At 39.4% G+C, this 27,493-nt stretch overlaps 1 protein-coding gene across 3 annotated transcripts in view; it reads left to right on the forward strand.

The window, feature by feature from the left end:
- ILRUN (inflammation and lipid regulator with UBA-like and NBR1-like domains) overlaps nucleotides 1-27,493 on the forward strand; it is a 94,611-nt gene that overhangs the window by 21,293 nt on the left and 45,825 nt on the right. For 2 of the 3 annotated variants that reach the window (XM_082732418.1, XM_082732420.1), the window contains exons 2-3: nucleotides 15,055-15,209; nucleotides 21,371-21,568. In XM_082732418.1, the coding sequence (XP_082588544.1) occupies nucleotides 15,055-15,209; nucleotides 21,371-21,568 (353 nt within the window). The remainder of the gene's footprint in view (nucleotides 1-15,054; nucleotides 15,210-21,370; nucleotides 21,569-27,493) is intronic. The other variant, XM_082732419.1, reaches the window with a different exon arrangement.

Here is a 27,493-nt window from a genome sequence, read left to right on the forward strand (position 1 = left end):
TTTTTTTTTTTTTTTTTTTTGGTAGTCATCTAACTGGTGGCAAGTATGCAGTGTCATAAGTAACTTTTATTTTTTTAAAAGATTTTATTTATCTGAGAGAGAGAGGAGATCACAAGCAGAGGGGAGGGGTAGAGGGAGAAGCAGACTCCCCCCATTGAGCAGGGAGCCCAATGCAGGGCTTGGTCCCCGTGTCCTGGGCTCTTGACCCTAGCAGAAGGCAAATGCTTAACCAACTGAGCCACCCAGGTACCCCAATTAGCTATTTTAAAAAATCCTTTTCTTTTGTAATGTATAAGAATCGCCATAGTTGGATGATCTGTCTAGGCCTGACTACTTCTCGTCTGTAGCTAGTTGCCTAGAGCATGAAAACATTAACAGAATATGTGAGATTGTTTTCAAGTGTCCTATGATTTTATTTTATTTTATTTTTTTTTTGGCTTTTTAAAAAGTTTTCGATGCTTTATTGTCCTAGGACTTTTAAAGGAACTTCTTTAAATGTTGTCTTCCTTGTGTGTTCTCAGTGATTGGTTACTGAAAAATGGCAGCAATCTCTTACATATTTATACTGTCATTTTATTATTGTATAAAAGAAAAAGGGGCTTGGTCTTTTTAGGTTTGTGAGTTATCATAAAATCTGCCTTTATTACATTTCTCCAAGTTCCATCTAACTTAATATAATCTACTAGCTGTTTAAATATGTAAGTAAGCTTTTTAAAGGTACCTATCTCATATGTACCAGAGAGTAGCCAAATATAGCCATAGAGATGGGTTGGCTGAAGAAAGAGTAGAGTTGGCATTAATGCTGTGTAGCATTATTTGGTGGTGATGATAACATTGCATTGGCTTTATCATATTACATAGAACTTAGTCAAGGTTTATTTACTTTTTTGTTCTTACAGGAGAAAATAAGATGATAACATAAGGGCTTTAAATTCTCTCTTAGGTATGTGCCATAGTATGTATTTTTGGAGATGAGGTACTTTTAAAAGATGACTTTTATATTATCTCCAAAGGATGGCATGGTCAGCCTTCTTCTTTAGAGGAGATGAAACTGAAGAGGCTTTGAATCTGGCCCCAGTAGTGTGCCATGGAGAAATCTCAAAGGCAAGAGCATTTTAATCAATGGTGTATATAAAAGGTGTGTGGTATTTCTTTTCAAAGTCCATGCATTTTCCTCTGTATGTGGAAACAGCAGCTAGACTGGAGAATGGAGACTGGAGTGTTTGTTTACAACTTAGCCTTTAGCCACTTTGTCCTTTTTTTAAAATAAAAATCCCTCAAAGTTTCTTGTTACTTCTCTGACTAAGCTGCAAGGTAGAACACATATGACCACTGCTGGCTTGTGTAAGTTTCCTGTTAGGTAAACATACTCTTGAAAATCATACTTATAGATTTACCTGATCACTTCATAACTGCTACTTAAAATTATGTCCCAAAGAAAGTTTCATGAATAACAATAAACCACAGATGTTTTGTTTATGAAGATAACTTTGTTTGAATCACATTTTCTTTTGGGCATTCTGGGACATTTTTGATATTGTGCATTTTCATGTCTCCTCTGGGCCGTTGTTCTAGTTAGTGTCTTCAAAAATTTCATTTAGTTATTGTTTATCTTTTCAGGAGCTATTCAATAGACTGTTAAATTGGGGACCAGAAAAATGAGAGTTATTCCTAAATACTCATCTCTAATGAGTAATTGAGTTCTTGAAAGCGGAGTTGTGATGAAGGAAATGACTTAGTACCTTTTTAATTGTGATCTTTCTTTAGTTTGCTTTCATATTCATAGTTTTTTCCTTTTATGATGAATAATTTCAAATACAAGTAAAGGAGAAAGAATAATAAAACAAATAGCCAACCATTCATAGTTTTTTTCTGCTGTAATAAATTACCACAAACTTAGTAGTTTAAAAAAATACCAACTTGGGGCGCCTGGGTGGCTCAGTGGGTTAAAGCCTCTGCCTTCGGCTAGGGTCATGATCCCAGGGTCCTAGGATCGAGCCCCGCGTCGGGCTCCCTGCTCAGCAGGGAGCCTGCTTCCTCCTCTCTCTCTGCCTGCTTCTCTGCCTACTTGTGATCTCCATCTCTCAAATAAATAAAAAAAAAAATCTTAAAAAAAAAAAGAAAGAAAAATTTTATTTATGGTTCCTCAGAGGAGGAACTGTGCTCTTGCTGGAGAATCCATTTTGTTGCCTTTTCCCACTTCCAGAGGCCACGTGCATTCCTTGGCTTATGGCCTCGTTACTCCATCTTTAAAGCTAGCATGCTGTGTGAGCCCTCATGTGGTGATCTTCCTGGTTCTTTCTTCCAGTTCCCTCAGACTACTCTTAGAGAAGTGATTACATTGAGTTCCCCTGGATAACCCAGGATAATTTCCCCATTTTCAGGCGAGTTCATTAGCAGCCTTAATTTATGTACCCTAACATTTACATATTATGGAGGAGTCGGGCATTATGGGCATTAGAACACTGATGAAAGTGTTCTAAAACATGGTGATTGGTTTATAGTCAACTTTACTTTAATTTTAACCTTTACTTTTAACTTTTACCTTTACTTTTTTACTTTAACTTTTAACTCTAACTTTACTAAAAAATCATTACATGGTACAGTTGAAATGGGTAAATTTTATGCTATGTAAATTATATTTTAATAAAGTTGTTTTTTAACCTTTAGATGTTCTCTCTCTCTCTCTCTTTTTTTTAAAGATTTTATTTATTTGACGGAAAGAGAGAGCATGCACAAGCAGGGGGAGTGGCAGGGAGAGGGAGAAGCAAGCAGGCTTCCTGTGGAGTAGGGAGACCAATGTGGGGCTCAATCCCAGGACCCTAGGATCTTGACCTGAGCCTAAGGCAGATGCTTAACCGACTAAGCCACCCAGGCACTCCTAGATGTTCTCTTTTGGTTTTAGAAGTCCACATTTCTTAATGAAACATATTGGTCACATCCTAATTAATTTTTTTTAACTGTGGTAAAGTACACATAAAATACACCATAGTAATCATTTTTAAGTATACAATTCAGTAGTGTTAAGCATGTCAGAACTTTTTCATCTTGCAAAACTGAAACTCTGTACTCATTAAACAGTAACTCTCCATTTCCCCTTTCCTTTAGCCCCTGTTAGTCATCTTTCTACTTTCTGCTTTTGTGAATCTGACTGCTCTAGGTACCTCATATAAGTGGAATGATACAGTACTTGTTTGTGTGTGTGTGTGTTGTGTGATGGCTTATTTCACTTGGCATAATGTCTTCAAAGTTCATCCATGTTTTAGAATGTAACATGTTCCTTTTTAAGACTGAATAATATTCCATTGTATGCATATACCATTTTTATTCACCCATTCACCTGTTGATGGACACTTGGGTTGCTTTTGCCTTTTGGCTATTATGAATAATGCTTGAATATTGATGTGCACATAACTCTTTGAGATTCTGCTTTCAGTTCTTTTGGATATATACCCAAACGTGGGATTACTGGATCTGAGTTAAGTTTTTTTTTTTTTTTTTTAAGATTTTATTTATTTATTTGACAGAGAGAGATCTATCACAAGTAGGCAGAGAGGCAGGGCTCTGGGAGAGGGGGAAGCAGGCTCCCTGCCAAGCAGAGAACCTGATGTGGGGCTCGATCCCAGAACCCTGAGATCATGACCTGAGCTGAAGGCAGAGGCTTAACCCACTGGGCCACCCAAGTGCCCCCTGAGTTAAGTTTTAATTTATCTTTCCAGTTCCTTTTCTGCCTCTTGTAACTGACTTTGCACCACACATACAGACTATCCCTGGACACACAGTGTAATTTTTTTTTTTTTAAAGATTTTATTTATTTATTTGACAGAGAGAGATCACAAGTAGGCAGAGAGACAGGCAGAGAGAGAGAGAGGAGGAAGCAGGCTCCCTGCTGAGCAGAGAGTCCGATGCGGGACTCGATCCCAGGACCCTGAGATCATGACCTGAGCCGAAGGCAGCGGCTTAACCCACTGAGCCACCCAGGCACCCCACACAGTGTAATTTTGAGTGAATCTGGGCCTATTATGTTACAGGTAACAAACTCAGTTCAAACTAGATAATGCTAAAGATGTGTGTGTTGGAGTAGAGGGAGGTATTTTAAGGATGTTGCTATGTTATACAGAACCCAAAGACCTGCATATGTTTAGGCTTTAGAAAAAACTGGACTTTACAATATCTCAGGTTTCTTTCTTTTCTTTCTTTGTCTTGTTTGTTTGTTTGTTTGTTTGTTTGTTTTTAACTAGGCTCCACATCCAATGTGGGGCTTGGACTCACATCCTTGAGGTCAGGGATCGCGTGCTGTAACAACTGATCCACTCAGGCACCCCCTCAGGTTTCTTTTATGTATGTTCTATGTAGTTGTTTGCCGTGGTCTCTGTCTGGTGAAGAAAATCATGACTGTCAAAAGCTCCCAAATGTGTATTTATAGCCCAGATACTGTGGGGAAAACTCTCAGTTCCAAATTCTGGGGTTCCCCCACCCTCACATTAACTATGGAATGACCTCACTCTGTCCTAAGGAGTCATACGTGGAAGTGAGGGCATTACCTAAACAAATAACTACTACAGATGCTCTCCTCTTTCTCCCCAGTGGGAGATGATCCCTACCCACTCAGGTCCAGCTGTCATACTGTGACTTACTGTCTAAGGTGTCCACCCTGCCAGCTGAGGGTCTTAGGATGGTAGCTCTGCTTTCCCTAATTTGGTCTTGATTGGTCCAGATAAACTATTGCATGGTGCTATAGCCTGTGGGCTAAATGATAGATTTTTGTTGTTGTCATTCCCCTGCCCTCTCAATGAAAATGAGAAGAAAACCAGATAAAAAGGAGAAAGGAAAAGTACTGTATTTTGGTTACAAGTTCATTCCATTTATTAAGCACCATCTATGTGACAGGCCCTATTCTTATCCTGGGGGATAAAAGCAGAAGCATACAGAGCATATACTGTCTTCTGCAGGTAGAAACAGTGTAATAAAATCAGCAAGTCTCATGGTTCCCTATTACTCATTTCACTGGCAGAGGATTGAAGGCTTTAGCCTGGCTTGCCCCAAAAGGATTCCCCATGTCCAATATTCTTTAGGACCAACCTTGGGAGGAGAAAGGGGCTAGGCACAGGGTGGGAAATAGTTCCTTTTATGAGGCCCATGCTGCTTTAGCTTTCCCCTTCCAGTAAGATGCCACTTTTTGGACCTAGGGTTTGACTAGAACAGTAATTCCAGCTTCCTGCTGAGAGAACTCTTCTAAAACTGCAGTTCACTGCTCATCTTCCATTTCATCCTGTTTGGTTCCCATTGATATCCACCAACTCTAGTAGTATTTTGGCTTTTTAGTCTCTGAGATTGCTGAAGAGAATCGCTGTGACCAGGTTTAATTCTCCTTGGTTTTGCTTATCTTCCTACCTCAGGGTCTGGAAAATTCTGGATTTAGAGCTTTTTCAAATCTTCTGTGGAATGTCACCCTTGGATATTGCCTTCCCCCCAACTGCATTTCTGTCAAATAATGCTTTATAATGAGGGGAGGGGATGGCAGTTTGAGGGAACGCTGTGAGAAGTGTTTTGAAAGGGGCTGTCTACATTGTAGTCATCCAGGGTCTCACAATTTCTTAGTAGCACAAGGAATTTAGTTGCTGAAATTCAGCAAAGTGATTATCTGACTACTAGAGGTTTTGGATCTTTGGCTTTATAGGCAGAAAGGCCTTTGCTTAATCATTATATTGTTGTTTTATGTGTCACATTTCCTCTCTAGGAGGCTGGATTGGGCTGGATTGTGTTTCACAGATTGAATTGTTTTTGCAGACCCTTACTGAAGTTAGCACAGTCTTCTGTGAGCAATTTTTTTTTTCTTGTCCAAAGTTCATAAAGCTCCATGTAGCTTGGGAGTGCATATGGAGTGTAACCAACTGGTTTGCTACACACGAGGACTACTGGGCTTCCCAGCCTGACATGGGTGCGGCCTCATTTCACTTTAACTTTGTTACACATTTTGGGTTTGTCACTTTTGCAGTACTTCAGTTTTTTATTGGAGGTGGTGAACAGAACCCTGTCAAACTAGCTCAAATAAAAATGAGAATCAGTAATGAGATACTGTGAGGATATCTTAGAACCTAAATTAGAAATTCATTTGGGGGGCACCTGGGTGGTTCAGTGGGTTAAAGCCTCTGTCTTCAGCTCAGGTCATGATCCTAGGGTCCTGGGATCGAGTGCCGCATCCGGCTCTCTGCTCAGCAGGGAGCCTGCTTCCTCCTCTCTCTCTGCCTGCCTCTCTGCCTACTTGTAATCTCTGTCTGTCAAGTAAATAAATAAAATCTTTAAAAAAGAAAGAAAGAAAGAAAAAGAAATTCATTTGGGTTTCAGAAACAGCCAGAATCAGGGACTTGAATGTTGTCAGGCCTCTCTCTTTTGGTTGTTCATGGGTTTGTGGTCTTTTTTCTCTGAAGACTGCTTTTCTGTGCCCTTTCCAGTGGGCAAAATATGACTCTTTAGTGCTCCAGGTACTCAGGGAGAGATTGCTTTCTCTCGGCTCCAGTGCAAAGATTCTCAGGGAAGCATTGAGATTGATTCTGCTTTGGGTCAGGTGTTCATTCCTGGACTAATCCTTTGTGGTTTGGAGCAGAGTCATTTACCAACATGTTAGTTTCTTGTCTTATTTTATATCTGTTCTCCTGGGGACATGGAAGGCGGTTCCCAGAGAAAAGAGGAATACAGCCCTCCTTCATCTGTGTGCCTTTGCACATTCTCTCCCTCTAGCTGCTCCTTCACTACTCCTTCAAGTGGTTAACGAGGCGATCAGTTTTGATATTATACCTTTCCCTCAATGAAGCTTTCCCTTGATGTCTTAGTTTGAATTAGGTATTTCCTCCTCTGTACTTTCATAGCCCTTGCTTATTTTTCTCCTCTGACCCTTACCACATTGAGTTGTGATTAATTGTTCCCAAATCTATCTTAATAGACTTAGCTTTTCTTTGTAGTAAAGACTTTGTCTTATTTATCTTTATGTTTTCAGTACCTACAGTCATGAATGAGTTAAAACTTAAATAAAATAAATGGGTAAATACTGCATACTTACTGATAGGCAGAGAGGGAAAAACTTTGTGCTTATCTTGTAATTTGATCCTTAGATAAATGTTGTTGCTTTCTTTAGTCCTAGAAACTAGTGGGAATAGGAAGTATTTAGGGTGATCTTGAGCATAAGGATTACCATACTCGACTCAAGGTGGGGTGCTATGCATGTCTCCACTTGTTCTTCCATTTGATTTCCCAAATCTGAGCATCACATTGATTGCAGTTGCCATGTGTCACCAAGGGTGAGGGTCTTACATAGGGCAGGATTCCACCCATACCCAAGAGTTTGCCCAACTGTTTTTTTCTTCTAAAAATCTTTGATCTTCCTCAACGTGTGGTGCTGGGACAATTGGATAACCACAGGCAAAAGAATGAAGTTAGACTACTACCTTACTCTTTATGCAAAAATTAACTAAAATGGATCAGTGGCGAACAATAAAAGCTGAAACAATCAAACTACTAGAAGAAACAAAGGGATAAATTTGCATGACCTTGGATTTGACAGTTGTTTCTTATATTTGAAATCAAAAGCACGAGTAATGAAAGAAAAACTAGATATATTGGATTTCATAAAAATTAAAGCTTTTGTGTATCAAAGAACATGGTTGTCTTTTTAAAGGTTTTATTTGAGAGTGCACTTGAGCAGGGGTTAGGGGGAGGAGCAAAGGGAGAAGGACAACCGGACTCCATGGAGGCGGACTTGGGACTTGATCTTACCACCCTGAGATCATGACCTAAGCCGAAATCAAGAGTTGGACACTTAACCAGCTGAGCCACCCAGGTGCTCCTCAAAGGACATTATTAAGAAAAAGAAAAACCAGCCTATTTGTAAATCATCTATATTATAAGGGTAAGCTGTCCAGAATATATAAAGAACTCTTACAGGTCAACAGCAGGAAGATAAAAGCTTAGTCAAAAAATGAACAAAGGATTTGAGTAGACATTTCTCTGAAGAGGATATGCAGATGGCCAGCAAGTACATGAAAAAATGTTTAAGGTCATTGGTCATTAAGGCAATGCAAATCAGAGCCATCAGATACTACTTCATGCCTAGTAGGATAGTTCTAATTGGGGGAAAAAAAAAGTGTTGGCAAGGACATGGAGAAAAAGGAACCCTTGTACATTGTTGGTGGAAATGTAAAATGGTTGTGCTACTACAGAAAATAGTTTGGTGATTCTTCAAAAAGTTAAACATAGAGTTACCATATGACCTAGCAGGTTTACTCAAAGGTTATGTATCCAAAGAAATGAAGCCATATACTTGCACAGATAGTTGTATATGAATGGTTGTAGCAGCATTACTCATAATAATAAAAAAAAATAGGAACAACCCAAATGCCTATCAACAGATGAATGGTTAAACAAAATGTGGTGTGTACATAGCATGAAATATTAGTAAGCCATAAAAAGGAATAGAATACTTATTAACATGCTATAACTTGGGATGAAGCTGGAAAACATTATGCGAAGTGAAAGAAGCCAGACACAGAAGGCCACGTAGTATATGATTCCCTTTATGTAAATTAACCATAATAGGCAGATTCATAGAGACAGAAGATTAGTTGTTGCCAGGGAATGGTGGGGGGGGGTGGGATGGGAAAAGGAGGAATGAGTAATGATTACTTAATGGGTATGGGGTGTTCTTAGTGGGTATGAGTGACGAAAAAGTTTTAGAGCTTGAGGGAGGTGGTGGTTGCACAACACCGTGAAAATACTAAATGCCACTTAATTAGATACTTTAGTTAATTGTATGTTATGTAACTTTCACCTCAATTTTTGTAAAAAAAAGGAAAAATAGTTTGATCATGACCCATTAGTCAAAGGCACTTAGAAACTAAACTTCTTCAGTGCTGGAGTTGAATTTGCTCAGTACTTAGAATCTGCTTGCTTGCTTGCTTGCTTTCTAAAGAAACAAACACTAAGCCAGTTTTATTATCTCAGATGACAAGAATGCCCAATGTAAGATGACTCTGGGGCTTCCAGATTTAATTTAGTGGTTTATATCATCAAGGACACAACAGTTTTTCCCTCTGATTGCATCCTTAGCTTATCAGGCACATCCTCATTAGGTCCCCTGAAGTTCCTGGTAGGTCTCTTCATGTTCCCAAGGCAGTTGCAGTAATTCTCTTCACTGAATTTTCTTGACTTCCAGGAGGAGGAAAAATGATACCTTCTCTCTCTCTTTTTTCCATTTGCCTTTTTAGTATAAACTTTTCAAACCTACAGAAAATTTTGAAGAATTGTAGTGTTTACCTTTATTCTTACCATCTAGATTCAACAGTGATGAACGTTTTTGTCATAATTTGTTTTCTCTGTATAAATATTTTTTGAATCATTTGAAAGTTGCAGACATCAAAACCCTTCATCCTTAAATATTTCAGCATGCTTCTACTAATTCTCTTAAATAACCACAACTAAGATAGGAAGAGACTTTACAAAAATTTTTTATTAGTAAAAGATACCTAGCCTATGTTTAAATGTCCTCAGTTGCCCCCAGATGTATCTTTTATAACCCTCTTTTGTGTTTTTAAGGAATTGGAATCCAATCAAGGACTTCAAGGACCATGTATTGTGTTGGTGGTTACGTCTCTTTAAATCTAGGAACAGTGCTACCACCTCCTTGTCTTTTCACGGCAGAATGCTTGTTCTTTACTTTCTATTTGGAAAGGGTATAACTGCTGATGGTAGTTAGAAGGACCAGTTTTAAAAACTAAAAAAATTAATGGATCAGCAAATAGACAGGAAAAGAAGAGAGAAGAAACAATCTTGGACTTGCTAGGGGCTCTAAGAAGCAGGTAAATGCTAGTGTGACCTTACTCCTCTTACTGAAATTTTCTATAAGTTTTTTCTCATAGTCTTCACATATTAAATAGTATCATCCATGAGTTAATTTTTAGGTTTGAAAATGCTGAGCCTTCTTCAGCCCAATTCCTATTGCCTACTTGCCATCCTCTTCTGGTTTCATGAAATTATCAGTTTCTTCATGGTAGTCACAAATACTTATTTTTTGACCCCCCTTTCTTATCTTCTACATTTGATTCCCCTCGAGTTGATGTTGGAAAGCCCTATTAAGAACGTTTTCGACTTTGCTGATCCTTTTTCTAGGCTGGTGTTTCAGTCGTTCAGAGATAATTTCAGTCACATTAGAGATAATTTCAGTCACATTAGAGTGGGCTTGTGGCCTTAACAGAGTATTATTGCCACTCCAGAGGTGAGAAACTTCTTGTGGTTCAGAGTAAGTATTGCTCACAGCCCAGAGATGCTGTTTGTGCTTAACTAGATCAGTTCGTTATTCTGATTTCCCATTTTAATTTGTGTCCAGAATTTGGGTAGTTTTCTTTTTCTCATGACTAATTCGGATCTTTTTTAGTTTCTTATTTAGAGAATGGAAAGAGAAGGTTATCTAATCTTACTTTCCTGAGAATCTGCTTAGTCTTCTGACATCCCCTTTTTAATTCTGATTTCCTGATTTTCTTAACTCTTTTCTACCCCCATATTTTTGGGTGATGTTCCTGATTGTATATTCAGCAGATAGAAGACTTTCTTCCTTCATAAGATTGGTAATCTGACCTGTGTATGTATACATAGTGCAAACATAAATGTTCTGTGTTTGTGAATTTTTGTTAGATTAGATGCTTGGCCATTTTCAATAATTCATCTGAGGAGGGTTACAATAATTTGTTTTGTTCTTTTAAGATTTTTATTTATTTGACAGAGAGATAGTACAAGTAGGCAGAGTGGCAGGCAGAGGGAGAGGGAGAAGCAGACACCCTGCTGAGCTGAGAGCCCAATGCGGGGCTTGATCCTAGGACCCTGGGATCATGACCCGAATGAAGGCAGCTGCTCAACCAACTGAGCCACCCAGGTGCCCCATAACTCATTTGTTTATAGGATTCATGAGATGATGGGGGGCGCCTGGGTGGCTCATTTGGTTAAGTGTCCAGCTCTTAATTTCAACTCAGGTCATGATCTCTGGTTGTGAGATCGAGCCCTGAGCCAGGCCCCATACTTAGGGAGCAGTCTGCTTGAGATTCTCTCCTCCTCCCTCTGGCCCCTCACCCCCACAGGTGCCTGTGCACTCATGTGCTCTCTTGCTCTGGCTCTCTCTCAAATAAATAAATAAATCATTTTAAAAAGGAATTCATGATGGTAATTATTATGTTCTTAAGAAAGGTGTTCAGAATATTATTAGATAATTGGAAAGTTCTGGATAAGCTAAAAGATTTATGCCTTTGAATAAATCCTCCTAATTGATGGTCTAGCATGGGACAAGTTATTTACCTGTCAGTGCATTTGTGGGTTTCTCTATAAAATTAATGTTGGACAATATTGCTTTTGGGTTACAAAATTGCATTTTATTAGGGAGCACATACCAACATCCAAATTCTTCTGCTCCAAATCAGGTTAACCTGATTATCAGTGCATTTGAAACTGTTGTGCACCAAACCCATTTTTCACTGAAGTAGGAAAAGCTGCCTTGGGCTGATAACCTCAGTGGGAGAGACAGTTGGAGATACCCTTTTTGAATGTCTCTGGCTTGCTGAAGTCTGCTGGACTATAAGCAGTGTAAAAGTAGGGGCCTTGCCCATCTTGCTCTCTGTTCTATCCCTAGTCTTGGGTTGAGTGCCTAGCACATGGGTAAGTGCTCATTATTAGTTAAATATTGGTTGAATGCTGACCCTAGGGCATTTACACACGTCTCATCCAGTCTTCACAGCCAATCTTATCATTGCCTAACTTTGTAATATAAAATATAAGCCATCCTTCTGATAAAAAAATTTAGTTTTGTAGATGAGTATGCAGACATAGATGCATAGCCACTTGTTCAAAGCTGTTCAGCCAGGCATAGGAGCTGCCTCCAAACAAAGTAATTTTAAATTTTACCATTTTAACCATTTTGCAGTGTACAGTTCTGTGGCATTAGGCATATTCATAGCCATCACCATCATCTTGGCCCATGCCTTTTTCCTCAGTTACACTGCTTGTCTTTTTGTTCTTCAGGGTCCTTTTGGTTTAGTCTGAAATCAAATTAAAAACTTCTTTGAGCAAAAACTGGAGGAAACTGGAAGTTTAAACTTTCAGACTGGGCCGAATATGGAGTCCCTGTTCTTCCTTTTCCCATTTCCTCAGCCAGTTCTATTTCACTAATAATAGCTGAGTGTGTTGATTTGAACAGGAATACATGCACTCGTATCTGCTTGTTCTCAAACTGAGTTGGAGCTGTTTGGTCTATTTCTGCCAGTGGTTGGCCCAGTAAGGTGGTGATCTAAGTGGTCCAAGTGCCAAGAAGCTGTGTACCCACATTTTAAGTTGTGTACCTGCCGAATGGGTTAGAGCGCCACTGGGCTTAAGTCCACACTTGGCCTTGTACTTGGGAAATTAATTTGCTTTGTCATCCTCCACTCCTACTTCCTGCCAGGAGTCCAGTTCACTACTTTCGGTTTCACTTTGGGCTTTAAAAGTGTTTCTTAATCTTTCTTTGGCTGAATTACCTATACAAAGCAGGTATAAATAAAATAGTTTTGTTGGCTTGGCTGTGGGGTGAATTGGGCTGTGTGAAACAAGATTTGAGGCGGCCAGATCTAAGTAGGATAGGTGAACGTGTTCATCTTTCTACTGCAGTGGTCTTGAGTCCTTTCTGATATCAGGCAGAGCCAAGTGGTGAAATATGACACATGCTGGGGATGAGAATTGGCAATTGTCCTGAGTGCGCAAATAGTTTCTTCCCTCCCAAGCATATTTTACAGCCAAGTGAACAGAAAACAATTCAGCAGGCTACTTGCTGGAGTTCCTGCAGCAGAAAAATTACCTTTATAAAAGGATGGACACATAGCTTTTACAAAAAGTTTTCAGAAGAACAAAATACAAACTAAGCTCACTTTTCTTTTCCTCATTGTGTCCCTAATTCCGAAATGTAAGGCTGATTCCAGATACATTCCTAAGGCCTCTCTGTCGGTGGTAGAGGCTGGGCGTCACCAGGTTTGATCAGTCACATTCAGCTACAGAAGGAAGTTGCTAGGAAGACTAAAGTCCAAGCCTTCCTATTGAATGGACAGGCAAACAGGCAGTTTGGCCCCTGGCCCAGCTCTGCTCCGTGTAAATTTTATCTCGTAGGCACACAAGAGGCAGGCAGTTGGTGGTGGTGTAATTCCAGTCATTACTAACTAAAATGACAAGCCACCATTGGGTGAGGCTTGACCTGAGGCAGCTGCTCTATTTATAGCCTTCCTTTCTGGCAGCTGCAAACACCTGGAGGAGCAGGCAGGCCCCCAGCAGAAAAGTATTTGCTGTTAACAGTATGTCTATTGAACAGTTATATACTGTCAGAGCTTATTTCATGCTATGTTTGTGCATAATTAAAAACAACCCACTGAATCCATTGGCTTATGGTTGGGTTATGTTGGGAAAAATACAATTTGTGTTGTTGTCTGCTGTGGGGACTGGAGATGATGTCACTAGTTTAAGATCTTAAGAGGAGCAGTTAATGTAATTACTAGCAATTTCTTTGATCTCTCTAATGAACACAGCTTGCTTAAACCCCTTAGTGGCATTTGGTTTCTGGCATGGATGAATGCACTGTCAGTCATGTGTTTCAGTTCAATTAGGGACTTTGGTTTGTGTGCTTGGTAGTTCCTTTTGACATAAGGGGGTTTATGAGTAATTAAAAAGAACACCATCATTTATAAAATGGTGCTTCCAGAACAGAAACTACTAACGGCTCATAAACATGTAAATGATACTTAACCTTTTGTGCAACGAGAGAAAACCATTTTAAGTTCTCACTGAGATCTTATTTTTAATCTGTCAGATTGACACAAATCCAAAACTTTGGAAGAACACTGTTGATGAACAAATGGGGAAATAGACACTCATACTTTCTTGATGGGAGCAGTAAGTGTACAACTTTATGGAGGGAAGTTTAGAATGTATCTGTTAAAACCACCAATGTATACCCTTGGACCCAGCAGTAGTATCACTTAAAGGAATTTATCCTATAGATACACTTGCATGTATGTAAAATGTTTGCTTAAGCCTGTTTATGGAAGAATTAAAGATTGGAAACAAGCTTAGAAGTAGACATAATGATGTATCTGTACAATGGATACAGCTATAAAAAACAGGATATTCATTATGTACTGACATAGGAATGTTTCCATGGTACTAAAGCAGAGGGCATTGTATAATAAATAAGCCACTAATTGTGTAAAAGGGGGAGAAATAAAAATATGTATTATTTATTTTTTTTAAAGATTTTTTCTTTATTTATCTGACAGAGATCACAAGTAGGCAGAGAGGCAGGCAGATAGAGAGGAGGAAGCAGGCTCCCTACAGAGCAGAGAGCCCGATGTGAGGCTCGATCCCAGGACCCTGGGATCATGACCTGAGCCAAAGGCAGAGGCTTAACCCACTGAGCCACCCAGGTGCCCCTAAAAATATGTATTATTTGCTTGTATGCGCATAAGGAAGTTCTGGAAGGATATGGAAGAAGGTAGTGTGAGCAGTTACATGTGTTTATGTGTGTGTTTGTGTGTGTAGGAAAGAAGAGAAAGGATGGCTGTTTTTCACCGTATAAAACTTTTTGAACCATCTGCATGTGTTGCCTTTTCAAAAAAAATTAAATAATTAGAATATCTTTTAAAATAGAGTTTTTTTGAATACCTATCGGGGTTATAGAGGAGCACTCTCTTAATTGACTTCCTCACCCATACTTGCTATCCTTGTGGGCAAGAGGTTTCCTCATCCTTTTACTGATGGTGCTAAGTGTCTTCTTACTTTTTATGTGGGCACTTGAGAGGAAAGTGCTGCTCAAGTTTGTTGGTCTTGGTGTTTTTTCTGTTGATCCTCAGAATCAGTGACTCTAAAAATTTATATACCAGAAGCCTGTGTTCCAATACCAAACTGTGAGAAACGGGCTTTTTCCATTTGTTTTGACAATCAAGGTAATATATCCTGGACAGGACTAAAGTAAAATCTTTTGCCTTTTCTTTTTGTTTGTAGGAACCTACAAGCAGCAATTGGCGCCTATTATGACTTTGAGAGCCCAAACATCAGTGTGCCCTCTATGTCATTTGTTGAAGATGTCACCATAGGAGAAGGGGAGTCGATACCTCCTGATACTCAGTTTATAAAGACATGGCGGATCCAGAATTCCGGTAAGTGGATAATGGGCAGTTCTTCATTGCCCTATTTTCTTTTTTTAGTAGTTAAAACAAACAAGGAAATGTTTTAGCTTAAGTTATATACTTTTGTAACTGAGTTTTTTCTTATACATGATGTAGTACCTTTTTTTTTAAGATTTTATTTATTTAAGAGAGAGAGATAGTGGGAGCGGGCGGAGGGGCAGAGGGAGAGCGGGGAGAAGCAGACTCCTCACTGAGCAGGAAGCCTGATGCCAGGCTTGATCCCAGGGCCCTGGGATCATGACCTGAGCGGAAGGCAGACTGAGCCATCCAGGCACCCTGATGTAATACTTTTTTGTACTGGTGTGATGACCAAACGTCAGTGAAATGTCCCCTGCCCTAGATCAGGAAAAAATAATCCAGATCTTTTTTTTTTTTTTTTTAATTTAGGTCTTGATGGTCTCTAAACAATTCAATATTCATTTGATACCAGGAACTAGGCCTGTGTGTGGTGGTGGTATTATCTCCACCTGTACAGTTCTACTCCATCATTTTAATTCTGCTCTAATTAATCTTCCAGTTCTTTCCAGCAGGCTAGAGGAGGTACATCCTTGAATAGAACAAGGTGGTTAGAAAGAGCTGCGAGCATCTGCTCTTTTGAAAGCTCTTTTCTTTGTAGGTGCAAGGATGATTCTTTATGAAATTTCATTGAGATATCTCTCTGAAATGTTAATACCAACTTTGAAAAATAGGGTAAGAAATGTGGGATTTGCTCAGAATGGGAAAGATGGAAAGATTGAGAATTTTTTAGAAACATTGTTGTAATATACTGCTGACTTTAAGAAAAATTAAAAATAAGTTAGCAGTAGTTCTTTGAAAGAAGGATCTGAATATGTGTCTGGTAACAATTATTACCTTTTGCTTGTTAAATTCTTTTGTAATGACTTTTTAAATTTGAGTGGGTTTAGTGTTGCTTGTCTCATGCAATAATTACTCATGCTGCTGATCAGATCAGAATGCTTTAACCTCCTTGTTACTGAGGACTTAACGAGGAATTCTGAGAGATGGAAACTAGGCAGAAGGCATATTTAGCTAAAAACCTGTGTGTGGGAGGGAACCGTATCTAGCAAGGTGATCTGATGTGAGTTGATGTAATAAACCTGTAAAAGTGACCTTTTATTGACTGTTTACTTTTTAGTTCTTTGTACTTTAATTTTTTTATGATGGGGTAAGATTGACTAAGCTAGCCTTTTATATAGTAATTAATGTACCAGATTGCTATTCTTAGTTTTTCTGACTTAATTAAAAGTAACTCTCCCTTGGATAAAAGTTTAGTGTGTCACTGAGGAAACGCATATAATCTGGATCTATCCAATGTTGTAGATGACTGGAGACATTCGTGGCTTTGTAAGATTTTCATTAGCTTCTTTTCCCTTTTGGTTGTAACAGTGGCTATATGGAAAGTAGACACTTGGCTATATGGAAAAGTAGCCATGTTTTCTATTTTTCTTAAAGTTCTTTTTTTCAAAGCTTAATTATTTTTTGCCTTATTTCTTTCCTTTTTGGGGGGTTTAATTTCTTACTTTTCCTGATGTGGGCTTTTAAAAATATAAAATAATCCCTCTCTTTCTTAAGATCTTACATATGTATACATGTATGTATGTGCTCAAGAGTGAGCGCACATGGGGAGGGGCAGTAGGAGAGGGAGGGAGAGAATCCTAAGCAGACTCTGCACTTAGCAGAGCCCGTCTCAGATTGACATGAGACTTGATCCTGTGATCCAAAATCATGACCTGAATTGAAATCAGGAGTCAGGTGCTTAACTGACTGAGTCACCAAGGTGCCCCTAAAACAGTCTCTTAAGTTCAGCTTCTGTTCATCATGTTTTTTCTCAGAATTACTAAAACCTGCTAGTTGCTAATCAAAACTGCTTTTGAAACTTCACATGAATTCAATTTTATTTGGTTAAAAAAATTAAGACTTTGCTTATTTATAGTGAAAACACTTAAAATGGCTGCCTTTCTGTGAGTTCTTTATAGTGTTTTTAAATATTAAAAGTTCTTAGAGTACCACTAAAATATTTGAGATACTCTTGTCGCAGAAATCATTTTTTATGTTAGAAATCTCGATACATCTACTCACTCTCCAGGCAGTTCTTCATTTAATGGGGGATTGGGAGGGATTGATATAAAATGGTTAAATGTCAAATCAGAACCCCAAAAAGCCTACCTTTCTTTCACGTTGGAGAAAAGCTGTGTTGGTGGGGCTGGCTGCTTTTTCCACTTGGTATTGCGTGGAAAGTCCAGTTTAAAAAAGCCTCTGGATCTGCAGTCTTTATTCCTGTGAAAGGCCATTCTTGTGCCTGAACACTTCTTGAAAAGTTGGGCAACAATTGGCTGGCGATTTTACCCTTCAGGTTACTTTGAACACATAGTGTTTTTTTTATCCTTTTGAAAGTTGTTCATCCTTTTTCAAATAGTTTTGTATCTATCAGCTACATGCTTACCATTTGATTAAGAAGAACCTGGCCTTGTATAACTAAGCAATAGGTATGTTAGTAAAGAGAAAGAAGGAAAGCATGCACGTGTACTGTTCTTTAGCATCATTCTCATCTGGCCTATAAGTTCTTTCTGGAAGTAGGGTAACTCAGAAATACAACAGGCCTTAGCTATTTCTCCTCTGGCTCTTTTGCTCTCATTCATAATCTTCTCTTAAGAGAAAAGTGCTCACTGAAATAGTTTCATAAATAATTTTCATGGTATCTCTCTGCTGTCATGTTTTAGGCATGCCAGGCATTTGAATATACAACAGATGAGATTGGCAGGAACTACATATAGCTGTCCTGGCAGTTTCCCCAAAGAAGCTAATATCACACATTGTTTAAAATTCAACTTTTAAGACCATGGAAAAACAGAAGCCAGACATTTAATGACTTAGATGTGGAATCCCAGGACCCAAGCTTTTGGCACCATATAAATTTTAGAAGCTTGGGAACCTTGAACAGGAAACCTTACAATTAAAATTGAAAGTAAAAATTTGAAACTGCCCATCCAATGTGAAAAGGAACAATTTCCCTCATCAATGCTTTAGCTTCTTATTTGTTACAACCACCCTCTGTTGTGCAGCCATCATGAATGTTAAGCTGAGCACGTTATGGCAACACTGGTATTTCTTGGACTTTGGCGAAGTAGTTGGTGATTGTCATGTGAGGCAGTGGCTTCACAGTCAACTTTATTTTTTATGAACATAAAGCATGAGTTGAGAAAACTTGAAAAAGAACAACTGTTTTCTCCATTTACTTTTGGGTCCTTAAAATAGTTAATTTCTGTGCCTTTCTCTTCAGCTGAACTATAGAGAAGGTAATTCTGCTTCATCCATTTAGCAGATGTTGTTATATTCCAGTCACTTTACATCAGGTATGGGAAGAAAATGGTGACAGGATCAATGACGTTCCCGTTTTTGCCTGCAGCTCAATTTGAAATGCAGTCTCCAAACTTCTAGGGATTAAAAAGAATAGGGGATCTTCATTAAGGATTATCTTCCTTATTGATCTTCGGATGTTCATTGTTATCTCCCAACTGTTGGTGTAATCACTTATCCCTAGTAAGTCAAGGCTTTCTGGAACTGAAGCCATGTTTTCTGTCATCTCAAAATTGCCATGTCAGGTTTTTTTTGTTTTGTTTTTACTTTTTTTTTTTTTTAAATAAAATCATATTCCCATGATAACTGAAGAAATCATAGCCTTGATCATATGTGTTTTTGTGATACTTAACTTGGAAAGTCATAAAACATAGGTTAATCTTTCCTTTCTTCTAGATGTATCTGTCCCCCCCATCAAGCCAGTTTGTAACTGAGACTTAATTTGAAGCCCTGTTGTATTACATTTCTCAAATTCAGATTTTAGGTATGCTGATGGTCCATATAGCTTAACACTATTTCTCTTCTTCCTCCTTTATTTTTTTTTTTAAGTTTTATTTATTTATTTGACAGATCACAAGTAGGTGGGACGGGGATGGAGGTGGTAGCAGGCTCCCTGCTGAGCAGAGAGCTGAATGCTAGGCTCCATCCCAGCACCCTGAGATCATGACCTGAGCCTAAGGCAGAGGCTCAACCCACTGAGCCACCCAGGTGCTCCTCCCTTCCTTCTATATAAAATCTGGTATCTTTAACCTTTTTAGAGTTACCTGACTTACTAGACTGTAAGAGCTAAATGTTGTAGTGAGTGCTTGGTAAGTCTCAGAGGGTAAATGATTGGTTCTTCACTTTACAGCAGATTAACACCTTAGAGTTGATGGTGGATAATTCATCCAATTTTTTCTCCAACAAGCTCTCCAGGCACCACATGAATAAAGTGTCTGGCGTACTAAAACATTAGATCAGGACCCTAGCTGCATAACTTGTTAATCACTTAATGTTTACCAACTAACTTGATCTCCAGGGAGCACAGAAGCACTCCCTCTTTGCATAGCTGAGAGCTCTGACTGCCTCAGCTGCTTGTGCTTGTCTGCTCAGGACGGCCAAGTATTTCCCGCACCCAGACAGTCTTGGTTTTCCTTACTTTCTTAGAAGTTCAAAAATAGACACATTCTTGGGTTTTCATACAAACACATGTTGTCTTATTATGGGTGTTGTGCATCTGTGTGTGTGCATTTGAAAGAATAATTGTGAATTCACCCCTAACACAGCCATTGAATTTTCCTCCTAGATCTGGGTCTTTAAAGAGACTGACATTTTCCAAGGTCCTCCATGCCAGCTGCTACTATTCTTGACCTCAGACAAATATGCTTTCGCCAAGACCATAGGCCCCAGAAATGCAAAACAATTTGCATGTCTGGCCAGGGTATCATCCACAAGCTTTCCACCAGCAGCAGTTGCCCTTTATGGTGTTAACTTAAGAGGGCACTTTGCTGGCAGGTGTGTTTTTAAGTGGGTCTGACAAAACACTGCCAACTTCTTCCTCTGCCACCCCTTAAGGTGCAAGAGCCACAGAGTGTGCCGCTCATTACGGGGCTGAGAGCTCAGCCATGTAGCTATAGCTGCCTTTCTCTCTGGTTCGCTTTTCACTGGGTATATCAAAATCAGTCTGGCACTTTGAGAACAAGGAACCAAGGCATCCTAGAATACTCTCAGGAGACACATTTCAAGTGTGCTTTGTCCTTAGATTCCTGCCATGTCCGCCTTTTCACGGTGATTTATTTTTATAATGGATGTATATATACCCCCAAAAGATACAGAGGTTTCTGTCTACAGTAAAAATAAATATATTGAAGAGACTTCACTGGAAAGATAACCTCTAGTCTCTCTGTGGTGCTGTGACTTGTCAGAACAAGCCAATATATGGATTGCTCATTTTGAATTAGTTTGCATGGAAACAGGTACACAGAAGGAGGGACCCAAATAAGATCTTTATCACTCCCAAAGGAGGAAAGACATTCCTGCCAGTGTCTTGTCCCTGTATTGCTATTCCTGTCCTTTGTACCCATACTTCTGGCTGGTATAATCACCTCTGAGACCACAGTTCAGTGTGTTTTTACTAGGGGAGTTTATCCCATTACTGTTTGAACCTGAAAAGGAAACTTTCATTTGACTCCTCTGTCTCATATATGCAGAATCTCTTGCACCTTGGTCTTTTCATAGTTAAGGACTCCAGAAGGAAAAGTCGTACATCAGGGGAAATATTTTAAAATGAAAGGAATATAGAAATTATCCCTCACATGTTTCATCCACTTGCCTTGATAGAAAAACTGGGGATAATCAGATGTATTTTTACTTAGAATGTGAGCTTAAAAAGTTCTCGTGAAAATAGGCATGTGTTACCGCCTAGTGAAGAAAGCAGGCCTCCAAAGATGTGGGTCTGTGCTTCATTTCCATGGCTCTTCGTGAACATCATTCTCAGATTCCATGGATTCAGTGTAATGTGTGACCTCGCCTGGGGTGCCCTGAAACGCATCTTCTTGAGGAACTGCCTTGCTTTGGTCATATGTGCCTTATCTTAGGGATAGACTGTTGGTCAGAGGTTGTTAACTCTGATAATTCCTTCTGGCCAGTCTTGTGACATTATGTAGCTCAAGGATATGTGGCTATGTTCACGTATGTGCAAAAGAGAGAGAGCCCTCTTCTACAGTTTTGTAATGAACTGCACCCATCCTAGGACCACTAATTGCCTAACATTTTTTTCTTTTGCTTGAACTCAGGGGCAGAGGCCTGGCCTCCAGGGGTTTGTCTTAAATATGTCGGGGGAGACCAATTTGGACATGTGAACATGGTGATGGTGAGATCGCTAGAGCCCCAAGAGATTGCAGATGTCAGCGTCCAGATGTGCAGCCCCAGCAGAGCAGGAATGTATCAGGGACAGTGGCGGATGTGCACTGCTACAGGACTCTACTATGGAGGTGAGTATGTCCTTGTGCAGCCCAGGGTGAAGGAATTAAGGTAACGTCTTACAGCATTCCCAGCATTGCTCACAGAGCCTGTCAAATGATATAAAAAGGCGTGGCCTCTTTCATCTGTCACCCCGTACAGGTAAATGACTTGAATTTAATGACCGCCTAATTGGGTCAGTCTAGTGCTCTCCCTTTTACACTGGCACTTTAGTTAAAATTTAATGAAGTACGTGAGAGATCTATATCATGCATCTCTAAATAGCAATTTAGTAGCTCTGCTCTTTTTATTATACAATCTAGTAGGTGCTGTAAGAATACTGAAGGCAGTCCTGTTCTCAGAGTCTCTAGATAGAAGTCCTCTAAAAAAAGATAATGCTCCAAGTGTGCGTCCTTCTCCCAAGCAGAGCGCCCGTCAGCACCTGTCTCTTCTTTGTTGCCATACTCACTGAGCAGAGTGAGCTGCACTGCCTCTTCTTTCCTTTTTTTCGTTTGTGCTTCAACCCTGTCTATTCTTTACCCACTCCAGAGAAATGAAAATCAGAGACTACCCAGTTTCCAAATCCAGCAGCCACTTAGTCTTTGTACTAATTGACCCTCTGTCATTTGACACCACACTCCCAAATGTTTTCTGAACTGTGTACCTTCCTAAACTCACCAGATAACTGTCTTGTTTCTCCTCCTCTGATTGATCTTTCTCTGTCTCTGTCTAGTCTCCTATTTGCCCTGGGATTGTTAGATTCTGAGCTGGGTCCTGTTCATGGTCAGTGACCTCATCCATCCACATGGGTTCAGTGGCTCTTGCCACTACAGAACATAGCAATGTTCAAATTCATATCTCTGGTTGCAGACTCTCTTTGGAGCCCCAAGCTTGTGTTTTAACTGCTTATGGGCAGAACACTTGGGTATCTTGTAGATTTCTGAATCTTAATGTCTCCCAGGCAAAACTTAACATACTTCTCCTCAGCACCCCATTGAGGTGATCAGGCAGGAACCTTGGAGTCATCTTTTGTTCAGTCTCAAAACTATTCTTCATCACAAACCAGTTCCTGTTGATTCCACTGTATCCCATGTCCTGGTAATCCAAAGAAGAATAAATAGTAAATAGTTCCTGTCTTCTGGGAACCCTTAACTGGACTCAGGGCCAATGGGGACTTTGGCATGATTTCAGGGGGTTCTGGAATTAATGTTCTTCTATATGTTCCACGCATATAGTGGAACTTTATGGTGGAAACTTTACATATTTTTATAGCCTTGGAAAATTTTAATGTTAGAAAGGGTGTCTCATAGTGCTTATATGACATTATTCTTTGCCTAAAACCTTCATGCCTACTGTACTGAAGCCCAGTTCCTTGGCGTGGGGCTTAAAGCTCCTCACGATCTGGCCTCGTTTTCACTTTCATCGTCAGTCTCCTCTTTACTCCCCCACAGCCAGTCCCCAAAGACACCACATGCTTTCATTTCACCATGCCCTTGCTTGTGTTGTTCCTATTGCCAGAAATATCTTTTCTCTTCTTTCCAGTAAACTCCTGCTCATCCTCAGGGCCCTGATGAAATCACCATTCCTCCCTTCCCTTTCCCTCCTTGCTTACTCTCCTCATGACCCCATGGAAATTTGTCCCTCCTTTTTTCATTAATGTTGTACATGGGCTTGTTATTATACTTCACACGTTGTATTTTAGGTACCTGTTTACTTACTTTTCTCTCCTACTAGACTGTGAACTATATGTTGAATGACAAACGACTGTGCAATTGTGTATCAGAATGTAGAATTTGTCCCTTCCCTTATGGACTCTCTTTTCAAGCCACTTTTTTTTTTTTTTCTTTTTAACATATAATGTATTATTTGTTTCAGGAGTACAGGTCTGTGATTCATCAGTCTTATATCATACCCAGTGCTCATTATAACACATACCCTCTGCAATGTCTGTCACCTGGCTACCCTACCCCTCACCTGTCTCCCCGCCAGCAACCCTCAGTTTCTTTTGTAAGATTAAGAGTCTTTTATGGTTTGTCTCCTTTTCTGGTTTCATCTTTTCATTTTTTCTTCTCTTCCCCTATGATCCTCCACCTTATTTCTTAAATTCCACATGTCAGTGAGATCATATGATAATTATCTTTCTTGATTGACTTATTTCACTTAGCACAAACCCTCTGGTTCCAACCACGTCATTGCAAATGGCAGTATTTCATCCTTTCCGATGGCTGAGGAATATTCCATTGTCTATATATACCACATTTTACCCATTCATCAGTCGATGGATAGTTTGGCTATTGTGGACATTGTTGCTGTAAACATTGGGGTGCAGGTGCCCCTTTGGATTACTATATTTGTATCATTGGGGTATATACCCAGTAGTGCAATTGCTGGGTCATAGGGTAGCTCTATTTTCAACTTTTTGAGGAACCTCCCCACTGTTTTTCAGAACAGGCCACTCCTTCTAATAACCTTTGTACCTGCACAGTTGGAAGTACAGCTGACCCTTGAATAACACGGGGGAGTGCTGATACCCCTGCACAGTTGAAAACTTTGACTCCCCAAAAACTACTAATAGCCTTGTTGAACAGAAATCTTAACCAATAACATTAACAGTTAATACGTATTTTGTAGTTATATGTAATATATATTGTGTTCTTAAAGTAAGCTAGAAAAAAAAATTCAGAAAATTGAGAGCAAAAATACATTTACAGTACTTTCTTGTTTTTATCAAAAAAGAAAAAAGAAAAAAAGAAAAAAATCTACATATAAGTGGGCCTATGAGGTTCAAACTCACATTGTTCAAGAGTCAACCAGTTTCTACCACTGCTGAGCTCCCATTGCATTTTCTTCTCCTCCCCCACCATTGCATTTTCTCTGCACCTCTTACTCCCTTGCTTCTCTTTGGCACTTTACCTCTTTCTTCCCAGTTATTTGATGAATGTCCCAAATACCTTTAAAACTTAAGGTGATACATGTCTTATTTTTCTATGTAACTTCAAAAAGCTGAGCCCAAAGCAGAGTGGAGATTTTTTTAAAAGAATGCCAGTGTTTTTAAGGGAGGAGCATGACCACATATGTGACTTAAAAAAAAAAAAAAAAATCTCTTTGATGCAAAAATAATTGCTTCTTACTGTTCTCTAGTGTTTGAGATCTCTGGTCGTGTGTGTATGTGTATGATTCAGTGTTAAGATAAAAATAATTATCACTGTGTTGGCCATTAAAATTTATATTTGTAACATTCCCTCCAATTCTAGAAGTAGTTGGGGTATAAAATATACTAGTTTTGGAGGCAATAAAGAATTTAAAGCCTTTCTTGGTCATATAATCTGTGAGTTGTTTCTCAGGATTTTGTGAAATCTAATACTTTCAAGAGATCTTAATAATAGATCTGGCTCCATGATTTTCAAAACATTTTAAAAAAATCAATAGAACCCATTCCTTTATAAGAGCATATATGAATGCCCCTTCAAAAGGAAAACCTAAAAATGAAACTGGTTTTGTTGAATTGGGAGCCTTCTTAATCCTTGTTGCCTGTTTAGATGACCTCTTGTTCTGTGTGGTATAGAGTTTGCAAACAGTTCATCTTCTCTGGTAAAGAATTTAATTTCATTGTACAAATTACTATTTCATTGAATCCAGATTACTCTTGGTTATAACACATCCTTATAGCAGAGATGGTAAATTTCTGGCAGAATGTGAGTGTAGTATACATAAAGCCACAACTATTAACATGTAAAAGAAAATAAACTGCCTTGTTAACTGTGATTGGCTCTTCTCAGTTTTTCTGTGAAGTCTCACCTTGCAGGCTCATAAAGTGTGGCGTAGTGGGAAGAGTTTGGAAAGTCAGCTTAGGTTGCCTGGGCATAAACTTGGACAAGTTAGGTAACTACTGTGTCTCATCTTTCTGTCTTAACAACAAAGCTTGTTTGTTTTGTTTTTAAAGTGGGTCCCCCCCCCCCATTTAAAATGGATTGTGCTCTCTCAGTCTCTCTTGAGAGGTGCTCTTGGCGTCTTGTGTGGACAGTTCTTCATTATGTGGGGCATGTGTATGCGACCCTTGGCCCTCTCTCACTAAATACTTTAGCTTCATATATTCATTTTTCCTGGCAACCCTCCTCTTGAATCACACATGTTTCTTTTTTCTTTTTTCTTTTTTTTAAAGATTTTGTTTATTTATTTGACAGAGATCACAAGTAGGCAGAGAGGCAGGCAGAGAGAGGGGGAAGCAGGCTCCCCGCTGAGCAGAGAACCCGATGCAGGGCTCGATCCCACGACCCTGGGATCATAACCTGAGCCGAAGGCAGAGACTTTAACCCACTGAGCCACCCAGGTGCCCCACCACACATGTTTCTAACCCCCTTGGTTGAATACCACTAAGTACCTGATTTCCTGGCAGATTGATTTTTCAAGTTCGAGCATTTTCTTTTATCTTCCATTTCCAGACTTCTGCTTCTTAGGTAAAAGCAACCTGTTGTCTAATACCTGCTATATGTCAGGCACTGTATTGGGTTTTGTACATTATAGATTACCTTTTATAAAGGAAGTATTGTCTACATTTTATGGATGAGGAAACTAAAGATCAGAGATAATAATTTGTCTAGGGTTCATAAAGGTTGTAAATTATTTATAAATTATTATTATAAATTAAGAAAAATAGTTTTATGGCCTTTGTGATTAATTTTGCCTTCATTACTCTATGGGGTTCACATGGAAACTTTGGCTCAAGGGTGTGAATACTTGTCAGGGCTTAAGGAGGATTTAGTATATAGTTCCCAGGTCTTCTCCACATTTCCAGAGTAAGTTAGCAGTGAAGTGGGGTTAATGTTGGTGAAGCAACTCTTAGGTTGTTGGGTAAATATCAGTGTTCCTCAAGGAGTTCTTGCCTGCTGGGAGAGGCACACTTCTTAAGAACACTAAGGACACTTGACTCTTGGGAAGCAGTAAGGAGCATGAGTATCACCATTTTAGTCTTGATACCAGCAGTAACGTGCCTCCTTCCAATAATGGAGTAACCTCTTACAGAATTGCGTAGGAGAAATGTACCCCTGCACTGTGATGGTTCCTTCTAAGTCAGAGGCATTCTGGTTGTGAAGTAAGCTAAGATGAAGTGACAGTGTGATCAGCACGTGCTGAGGAAAGTTTCTCCCCTTGAAGTAGCACTTGTTAGTTTGTTAGTAGTTCACAATGGTCACTGGGGTCATTGCACTTGTACATTAAATACTTACACATTGTCCATTTAGTTTCTCAGAGATTAGAAATGGAATTTTTCTTATAGATTTTTTAAAGATTTATTTTAGAGAGAGAGGGCAGGTGCGTGGGGGGAGGCAGAGAGAGAGAGAGACAGAGAGAGAATCTCAAGCAGACTCCCCACTAAGCAAGGAGCCTGAGGTGGGGACTTGATCTCACTTCCCTGAGATCACAACTGGAGCCAAAACCAGGAGTTGGATGCTTAACTGACTGTGTCACCTAGGCATCCCTGGAACTTTCCTGATTAAAGCTCCTAAACCATAATATGTCCCACATGTTAGAAAACTTACTGGGTGCGCTCTATAAACCACACTCTTTATTTCCTAAAACTTTTTTAAGTTCTTCTTCCACCTCCTCCAGTTACGAGTGTCCTTCTTAGCCAGGTGATGCTGGACTGTTTCTCCTCATCCTTCTGTATTTTAACTGGTCAGTGTTGTAAAAGCAGCTCTGGTTTCACATAGACTTCCTCTAAATTCCACTCTGTCTTCCATTTAGGTGCTGTTTTACTCGGCACTTCTGCCCTTTCTCTTTCCCTCTTGCCTATTGAACCAACCTTTTTTGCTTTTTTTTTTTTTTTTTAAATTGAAGAATAAATAACATACTGTTGTTTTAGTTTGAGGTGTACAACATAGTAATTTGATATTTATATACGGTATGAAATGGTTAGCACAGTGAGTCTGGTTGCCATCTGTCACCATACAAAGTTGCTG

Source organism: Mustela nivalis, assembly GCF_964662115.1.
Source record: "Mustela nivalis genome assembly, chromosome: 5".
Classification (NCBI taxonomy): Eukaryota; Metazoa; Chordata; class Mammalia; order Carnivora; family Mustelidae; genus Mustela; species Mustela nivalis.